The sequence below is a fragment of the Aulonocara sp. 'chitande type north' Nkhata Bay genome, linkage group LG8 (genome assembly GCF_057382095.1).
Source record: "Aulonocara sp. 'chitande type north' Nkhata Bay isolate Kocher_YH1m ecotype deep benthic linkage group LG8, A_spYH_male_GT1.1, whole genome shotgun sequence".
NCBI lineage: Eukaryota > Metazoa > Chordata > Actinopteri > Cichliformes > Cichlidae > Aulonocara > Aulonocara sp. 'chitande type north' Nkhata Bay.
The window spans coordinates 7,557,252-7,566,900 of NC_141351.1; the positions used below are offsets into that span (position 1 = coordinate 7,557,252).

The 9,649-nt window shown below is 40.1% G+C and overlaps 2 protein-coding genes across 2 annotated transcripts; both read left to right on the forward strand.

Moving 5' to 3' along the window:
- The first annotated feature begins 1,711 nt into the window (after nt 1-1,711).
- LOC147323016 (parvalbumin beta-like) lies at nt 1,712-3,961 on the forward strand. The gene is made up of 5 exons (XM_086303091.1): nt 1,712-1,857; nt 2,329-2,396; nt 2,758-2,890; nt 3,335-3,444; nt 3,536-3,961. Exons 2-5 carry the CDS (start codon nt 2,336-2,338, stop codon nt 3,559-3,561), a joined length of 330 nt encoding a protein of 109 aa, XP_086159217.1. The 5' UTR covers nt 1,712-1,857; nt 2,329-2,335; the 3' UTR covers nt 3,562-3,961.
- Nucleotides 3,962-6,069: 2,108 nt separating this feature from the next.
- Nucleotides 6,070-9,570, forward strand: pvalb9 (parvalbumin 9). The gene is made up of 5 exons (XM_086303092.1): nt 6,070-6,336; nt 7,172-7,239; nt 7,944-8,076; nt 8,546-8,655; nt 9,290-9,570. Exons 2-5 carry the CDS (start codon nt 7,179-7,181, stop codon nt 9,313-9,315), a joined length of 330 nt encoding a protein of 109 aa, XP_086159218.1. The 5' UTR covers nt 6,070-6,336; nt 7,172-7,178; the 3' UTR covers nt 9,316-9,570.
- The last annotated feature ends 79 nt before the right edge of the window (nt 9,571-9,649 follow it).

The following is a 9,649-nucleotide window of genomic DNA, read 5'->3' on the forward strand; positions in this document are numbered from 1 at the left end:
TATAGATTCTGTTATGATTTGTACACACAATTAAATTCTGCTGGTATTTCAATAAAACTCCTCATCATCTCAATACTGCCACCTGATGTAGAATTACTGCATAACACCTGGCTATCCTAAAAAAAGCAAACATGATAAGGAAAGTCCCCAGGACTATCCCCGTTTAATTGTCATTTGTTTTGATAGTACGTGAGAACTCGGTGTCATTATGCAACCATCCGGTGCCAAACTGGATTAGTTAAAAGGATGATGATGATGATAATGGGTGCGATGATACCGAGGGTATCAGCTTTCAGCGTGTCCCCAAATAGCACCACAAATAGTTTCATCGCCATATGGAGAAATGGTTTGAATGGATGTAAGAGGTCCAGAAATAAGTTCCGGCATGAGAGCCGGTGGCTGTATGTAGGTGCATGATGATAGTGGTGATGTACTATTAAATTAAAGCGTTTCAATTAATCCCTGGAGCTCCCCACTTCATATAAACGTCTTCCTCCTATTCATAAGACTATAACTCACAGTTTGGCGTGGAAAATTATCATAACATTGTTTTAGTTCAGTATTGCTATTATATACAAGTCCCCTCTACGCATTCACGGCAATAAAAATGAATGAAACTTCAAAAAATGGGGCACAATGTGCATAAACATACATACGAATTAGGAAGATAGAAATCATAAAGACTCATAGAAACCGTAGTCCATAAGTTTGACGTAGATTTATATATATATTAATAATTCATATAACAATCATACACACATAATTGTTTTTATCAAGGGAATAGATAAGCAGGACAATGTTTTTCTCCATAATATAGTAGTATAATAGCTGATCAGCCTAGTGTTCTCAATGTTGCCATTATGTGAAGCTAAGAACAGCTGGAATAGGGAAAAGTGTTAAAGGCATTCCCCTGTTGTGGGCTAAAAATCCAAAGAACAAATAAAGAAATGAACGTTTACATTTTGAACGTGGTGTTTTAACTTACGTAGGTTTTCGACTACAACGTCCCTACCTGCAGTGATCAATCAGACCAATCAGCCTGTTCTGACACTGGAAGGTCAGCAAAGTCATCGCAGACGTTTTACGCACGCCAGTTACGCACAAGCGCCGTTTCAACCAAACCGTGATCAGCGATGATGGTGTAAAAGCACAGAGATAATATTACCAAAATGTACTGAGTGTTTGGGGGGGTTTACAAAAAAACAACAACAACAAAAACACATTGCTTTATTAAAGGAACTTTTCTGAAGGTTATTTAGAACCAAAGCTGGTGAAGATAGCTATTTAAGGTCATTTAAAGAGTTCATAATCAACACAACGCTTTTTCACATTAATACATTTGTCATTTAAACATGATTAAAGACAGCGTTTGAAACGACATTCATTAAAGCGCAGTCAACAAGTGAAATTACATAAACACAAAGCAAAAACAAAAAAATAATAACAGTATTAAGTACGGTTGACTTGGAATAAGACTTTCTGGCTGTCAAAGATAATATAAAAGTTTACCCCAGCTTTCACTCTGAGGTGTTCTGCACACTTTAACAGGCTGCAGAGTATGTTTCAACCAAATCAGCAACATATATTATTAGCCTTATGCAATATTAAGCACTTTCACATAGGCCTACGCTTAGCCTACCATTTAAGCATCTTCATTTATGTTCATATAAATAGAACAGCTCTGTCTACTGGACACATTTTTTGACTGACTGCTTTGCACACAGTGTCTGTTACATAGCCTATGCATCATATTTCGGGTGAGACAAGGTATATAAGCTGGTGAGAGTCGCTGGGGGCTTTACTGCAGTCACCAGATTCATCTGAGCGAATCCACTCTAGTCTTAGCCAGACCCTAAGGTGAGTTTCACTGAAGAGTTGCAGACCTGTAGGCAAGTCCACTTCCTGACTCAGAGAGTTACAGGGCTTCTACTTCTTCATGCAATGGGATGTAAATCATGTCCAGATTTTGAACATCACAAGGCCAGATTTCAGCTTTGGACTAACAGAGGAACGAAACGGAGAAAGAGAAAAAAAATTCAACTACAGATGCAAAGGAGATTTAATCTTTTGCCTTTTGGAAGGCTTTATTTTGGAGAAATTGGACTACCTTTTGTGGCTTGGAAGACTCACAGAGAGGGACTGTGAATTATACTGCATGGCATAATGAGTATTGCATGAAGCTCTGTAACTCTGAGCAGTGCACTACAAAGTGCACTGAGGGAAGTTAAAAGGTGGCCTTAGATTGAGAGTAAAGCTGCTTCATCGTGTCAGATTTCCCCACAGCCTGACTGACTAACCGATGACTTGTCCTCTTCTCTCCTCCCTCAGTTAAAAAATGGCATTCGCCGGAGTCCTGACCGAAGCTGACATCACTGCAGCCCTTGCAGCTTGCCAAGGTAAACATGATGAAACTCATAGCATTTTAACCTAGGGAAAGCCTAGACAACAGCCAAACTGTGACTGCAAAAACTTCGCATCCAGTTGCAAAATATTATAAAAAAAAGAAAAAAAAATCTCAGGTGTCTGCCAGTAGTATAGAGAGCTTTAAATGGCTGTATGTCTCAGCATAAAGCATGCACCAGTGCATCTACTGTAAGAAAAGCTGACCTGCACATTAGAAAAAAAGCTGAGTGATGGTCAGGAAGGGAAAGTGGATACAACCAAATGCCAGGCCTTACATGCAGAAACTACAGCCTCTGCAAAACACACCACAGCCTGTGTTTGTGCTATAACCTCCCTCTGTCCATCTTTCCACAGCTGCCGATTCCTTCAAGCACAAGGAGTTCTTTGCTAAGGTCGGCCTGGCAGCCAAGTCCGCCGATGAGATCAAGAATGCCTTTGCCATCATTGACCAGGACAAGAGTGGCTTCATTGAGGAGGATGAGCTGAAGTAGGCACCCTCTCTTAAATTTCACCCACAAGCTCCTCAAAGCTCTTGTAGCACTGGGATCATCTTTCTCTGGCTCACAGTGAAATCAGAATGATGTCAGAGGCCCAAAAGCATCTGAGAAGCTCGGGCTACTGGGTGTTCTCCTAGACTGCAACTCAATACCAGTTCTCTCCTTCAGTGCCTCTCGCTGTAGGGTGACGTAGAACAGAGGACAAAGGAAAGGAATTGTAGCCTGCTTACATTTTTTTCATGACAAAGCCCAAAAACCTCAGCATCCAATAGAACAAGAAGCATTCAGTTAGAGATATTTAATATGCTTTTTGAATAGATGATCGGTTTAGCACAAAATATTCACTGTGATCCCAGAAAACAACTGTTCAAAGAAAGGCTTCTCTTTTAAAAAAAAAAAAAAGCTCATCTTTTGTCTCTGATTACCCTCTCCAGGCTGTTCCTGCAGAACTTCTCTGCCAGTGCCAGAGCTCTGACTGATGCTGAGACAAAGACATTTCTTCAGGCCGGTGACTCTGATGGCGATGGCAAGATCGGAGTTGATGGTGAGGAAATCTTTACCTCCAGAAGAACAATGTAAAGGCCATCCAACAAAAGCAAAACAATAACCTTCTTTCTTTCTTTCTCCCTCTACAGAGTTCGCTGCCATGGTCAAGTCTTAAATGAATGAACTGACCAACTGACTGACTTCACAACTCTAAAGGAACAACTTGAATCAAGACATCCTTTTCCTCTCTTCTTCTCCTCTTCCCATTCACTCTCTCTCTCTCTGTCTCTCTTCAGTTCTCCACACCACTTTTATACACTCAACCTTTCACCCCTGACCATGGACAAACTGCTCCCTCTCTTTCTTTCTCTGGCAGTGCAGACCCCAATGCTGTCCACGATGAATGTAACCAACTAAGTGTATAGCGTGGTTGACTCGTGTCTTTCTCTCTCTCTCTCACTTCTGTCGTCGTTTTACTGTGACTTCTGCTTTCTGTGAGATCAGTGATGATGCACTTTTAGGGCAAACGGACGGACGATGAGAAAACAATAAAGGTTCTTTTTTCAGTAAGACAAGTCTGACCCTGTTCTTTGCTATTCAGTTGTGAAGTAGTAAATCAATGATAGCTTCTTTTTTTTTTAAAGAAATTCAAAAACATTCTTTTAAATGCATGAGAAAACTTCTACATGTAACATCCACCCACCCACCTATCAATTCCCCCATTGCCTGTGAATTGGCTCTTTAGGTAATCTTTAGGTAATATGGCTCAGATGTGCCTATTTTAAGAAAATAAATCAATGCTAAACTTTTAACTAAAATGCTAAACAAGTAGGCGAATGTCACACAGACAGGTAATTGACTCTGTATAAATGATGATCATAGCCAACATAATGTCACCCCCATGGGTTTGTATAGTCCTGTATTGAAGTCACGAGTTCAGAATTTTGCATCACCGTCTGAGATTTTGGAGCCAAACGTTGAATAGGTGATGGATGGGTTAAGGGGGATTGTAACATGTAGTTCTTTTATTGAATCGGTTGCTAAGACCATAAAAGAAGGGGCATTTTCTCTTGTACATCCAGAAGAATGCAGTTTTAAAGCACATCTGCAACAGCATGTATCTTCTGTGAACAATTCATGGAAGTGATATGATATGCAATGTTCAGAAATCAACCCACCTAAAACACTTCAAAAATATCTATGTGCAAACTGACTTTAAATCATTTGATTACGTGTAGATTTTACATGTAGTTTTATTACAAGTACAATGTAAACCTGTGAATTTAATGGACTCTGTTCAAATGAAATGTACTTGATTTGTATGCATTCAGTTTATACTATATTTTCCTTAATGAGTCATTATTTAAATAAACAAACCTTTTTATTTTACTCAAAATTATCTATTATTTATTAAGTGCCAGTAGTTATATCAGACCAAATAAGCCTGTTGCAGCAGACCAGTTGAGTGCACATACTGTATATGCAAAATTTTCCACTATAATGCGCTCAGTTTTTGATTTGTGTGAGGTGTAAGGTCCTGTTTTGGTTGCTTAAATGCATTTTGTTTTAATTGACTTTTGCACTATTAATGCATTACAAGTACGTCCAGCTGTGCTGATGTGAGACTTACATAACCTCTTAATCTAGATTCACTAATACGCTGACACACACCTGACTCCTGCTCTACATAATCCAGCTCTTATCTCTTACAGTATCTGGTAATGCTTAAATTCCACCTCCCTTCCAAAGTGGGAGAAAAACCAACAACAACATACAAGAGCAAAACTTGATTGATAATCGCAATAATAGTAAGCAACCACAAGGTGTCGCCATTTAAAATAAATAAATACAAAGAGGGTTTTCAGATGCTTGATGGTTAAAGTTGCAAACGTCGAGGCTTGGAGATAAAGAGGTGGAGTTACTCTTGGGGTAAATAGTTCATCTTTTTGTGTAACAAGTAGGTGAGACTGATGAAAATGCTGTTACTTGCAAAGTGTTAAGTCAGAGATTTGCAGCAATTGAAAGTTTGAAAAAAATAATTAGATTTATTCCCCCTGGTTCTAGTTACAGAAAGCACCCGTCCCCCCCTCTTTCCTAAAGCCATTAGTGCTGACTGGATTCACCAGAGACGCTGCTGCGTCAGATGGTTTGGAAGGCTTCCCCCTTTGCAGGAAACAAATTCATCAGTTTAGAGTGGCAGGCTGCCAGCAGGCTCTTCAGCACAGGCCCCACCCAGCCTCTCACCTTTTAGCACAGGTGCATGAGTGAGAGCTTCAAAACCTCTGACAGTAACAAATGATATGCATATATCTAAATTCTCACTAAAGAAACTTGTAATCTTCATGTTAACTTGTTAGGCAGGTTGATGGCTCACTTGCAACAAACACTGAGGTTTTGACTTCTGAATTTTTACTATCAGAGCATGCGTAATGGAGTATTTCTGATAAATTACGACCTGCTTGAGTCATCCAAATCAAAGAGACTCTTCATTAAAGAAACAAAACAAAACAAAGAAATGATGCCAGACTGATTATTGGATACTTTTAAGGTTTCAAATGCACCTGCAGGGAGAGAGAGAGAGAAGAGAAGAGATGGGATGGGGAAAATGTAAGGGAGGGGGAGAGAGGGAGAGCAGTGTAACACAGGGGGAGAAAGTTGATTGGACGAACCACACGCTGCCATATGAGTAACGGGGGAAAGGGAGAGAGAGTAGGAGAATGTGCAGCGGATATAAACCGTATAGGTTAATTGGACAGGTGAGCGGGTGAGGAACACGAGACGGAGGCGGCTGGCTGCGGGAGAATTTGATCCTCGGACAGATTGGAAACTCAAGCATCGCACTCGTCGTATATAAGGCAGAGCCAGCTGTCGGCAGCCACCAAAGAGTCTTATTTGCTGCTGCTGCTGCTGCTGCTGCTGCTGCTTTTGGACCCGGACCGAGGCAACTGCGGTGAGTAGCCCACAGCTGCACAGGTAAACTCTCAGTACAGGTGTGGTATCTGTCTGGTGTGGTCTGTTGGTGCAGTGGCACAGCCTTTAGACTATTTGGGTTACTTTTTCAGGGACGTGACGAAAGTTTTAAATTCGTCTAGCACTGCTTAATTCCTCCAAACATGACAGAAAGGTGAGATTTTTGACCAAAATACAGGTTCGGGCTGTTTCTGCTCATGCTTTTAACAGATTCCCCTAAAACAACCTGATAAAAACTTGCAGATCATTTTTTATCTACGTTTATTTTTTGTTTAAAGACAGCAAGCTGTCTAGCGCTCAGGGGAGGGTGTTTTAACTTTTCCTAGTTCTCTTTTTTATTCGTTCTGAAATGGAAGTTTAAGTATCACAAATTTTACTCCTTCCCTCCCTCTGTTGATTTTTTTTCTTGTAAAGTCCCTAAGTGCCAATTATTTTTGCACAGAGCCAATTAAGCACTTCAAACAAGGCCAAAAAAAAAAAAAAGCCCATTAACAAGCTCGCAGGGGAGATCCAATCAAAAAGCACAATTAACCTGGCATCAACGATAAGACAGAAAATATGTTTGGAGTTTTTTGATAAAATAGAGATTGTACATAAAACACATGAAGCCCACTCATCAAAAACTCATAACCTGAGGTCTTATGGGATGATGATATTAACCTAGATACCACTACAGATATTAAAAAAGGTAATCCAGTGTGATACAAAAGTGGGCTGAGAGGATATCAAACAGCCAAATGTAGGTTAAGATCATTAGAAAAAAGAAAAATACAGACCTATGTGTGTTTCTTTAAGACTTTTCTTCTATTTTGCAGGACCAACATGTCACTCACATCCATTCTTTCCGCTGACGACATCCAAAATGCCATTAAGGACTGTGAAGGTAGGATGTCAACTTATGCACACTGGACCACACAATAACTAAACATGATCAATTATGACGGTTGTATGACTTATATGCAAAATAAAATACATTAAATGCCGAATAAACGGTTGCTGTAGTCGAGTTCTTTGGTTTTGTTTTTGTTTTTGCAGAAAGGTGCATAATCTTCTCCACAGCTTTTCAATATTGTACAGTGTCCTCGCTACTAAAGTCGCACCCGCTTTAAATCTGAATTTATTTATTTATTTACTTTAAAAAGGGGGTTTTAATAATCTTCTCTGTTTTTTATATTTGTGGGGGCATGGCTGCTGGCTTTAAAAGTTTAAAAAAAGAAAGAAAAAAAGGGGGGAGGGAAGAGGAAAATAATAATAATAATGGATACTTTATTGATCCCCATGGGGAAATTACTTGTTTTTCTCTGCATTTGACCCATTCACTCAGTGAAGCAGTGGGCAGCCCACTAAGCAGGCGCCCGGGGAGCAGTGTGTAGGGACGGTACCTTGCTCAGGGGTACCTCAGGGTAGCCGTTAAGTGGATTCGAACCGCCGACCTTCCGATCATGGGGCGACCACTTTACCTACTTTACCGTCGCTGCAGACACATGCCGTTTTAATCTCCACATCACCTCCCGGCCCGGTGAACCTCACGGGTCAGCTCTGTTTCTGTATTTGTTTCTCTTTTTTTCAACATTTGTATGCTTTCAGCTCCGGACACTTTCTGCTACAAGAAGTTCTTTAAGCTGTGCGGCCTGTCCTCAAAGACACCCAAGGAGGTCAAAGATGTGTTCCAGATCCTCGACGAGGACAACAGCGGCTACATCGAGCACTCTGAGCTCAAGTGCGTAAAAGGATACGGGGTGTCTGCTCTCCCAGAGGCGCTGAATCTTAGTCTTTTCTTTTCAATATGCACTTTTGTTCCTCTACCTGGATTTACTCCGTCAACTAACTGACCCAGTGCGGTGTGGCTTCATATTTAATGTGAATCTATCTCGTATTATTTCTCTGATAGAAAGAAAAAAAGAAAGAAGGAGGCTCGGTACATTAAATCACACAGTAGTACTCTATTACTGTGATGAATGTTAAGCTGTCTCGCAGTAATCCACTGTGAGTGGTGTTTTCATTTCATTTCTGTTACACAATTCATCCTTTTTTTGATAAGAGGTTTGACTTGTGCAGTCCAGTTTAGGAAGTGGTGTCTTTCTCCATGTTCTTATTATTTTCTGTTTTTAAAACATGCCGTATATTGTCATCCATAAATATCAGTCATGGATAAATATCATTGTGTTGCATTGTGTGTGTGCGTCTAGGTTTTTTCTGCAGCGGTTTATCCCCAGTGCACGGACACTGACTGACGCAGAAACCAAGAGCTTCATCTCAGCAGCTGATGATGACAGCGATGGCAAAATTGGAGTAGACGGTTGGTATCTGGTTTCTCACAAAAAAATCAGCATGTGGGCAGAAATGATCTTATTAGTTGGATTAAGACTCAGCTGGTGGAAATGAACCAACACAGGCTGTGCCAAAAGAGACGAACTGGGTGATATATGAGATTTAGTGTGTGTGTGTGTGTGTGTGTGTGTGTGTGTGTGGGAGGGGGGGGGGGTGTCTTTCACAAAGAATCAGAAAACATCAGAAAACCTTAAATGCACTATACATCTATGAGGTGAGAGAAGGTATTGTTTTTCTATAATGTTGAAATCCTGGGAATGTTTCATTGGTGTATTTTCTGATCCCTATTTAACCATTATGCCATGTGTGAACCACACATGTTGATATTAAGGTCATCATCATGCTCGATCATTTGCCCCAGTTTTACCCATTATCCATTTGCAAACAAAAAAGTTGTCTTAGTTAATAGGATGAAGGATTTAGGCGATCCAAAATGGACCGCTTTAGTCTGTGTTTATTGTTTATTTACCAGCTCTTCCCTAATCCTGAAGGGAATTGACACAAGATTTAGATTTGCTTGTTTTCTTGATTTTTGTCACGTGGCACATGCAGAGCTATGATTAATTCTGAGTATTCCTTTATTTGTTTATTCTTTTCCCCAGAATTCCAATCCATGGTCCTATCCTGAGTTTTCAGATGAAAAAAGTTCAAGCATTCAGGTCCTTTGGTCACTTTCCCACATCTGGAGTCTTCTGATCCACTTCCAGGGATTAAATATGTTTTCTATTAATGTCTGTGTGCACAAATTGCTTTAAAAAAGGCCTTTTTTTTATTTTAAAGGCATCACAACTTAATGTCTCTTTTCATTATATTGGTATGTGGTTTCTCGTCTGTAGCATTCCCCCCTGACAATGAATGTGGTAAATAAACATGTGGAAACACACACACTTGTGAACTGACTGTGTATATATTAAACGAACTCATATTATGGTGTTTAGTATGCTTTGATGATAAAGTTATAC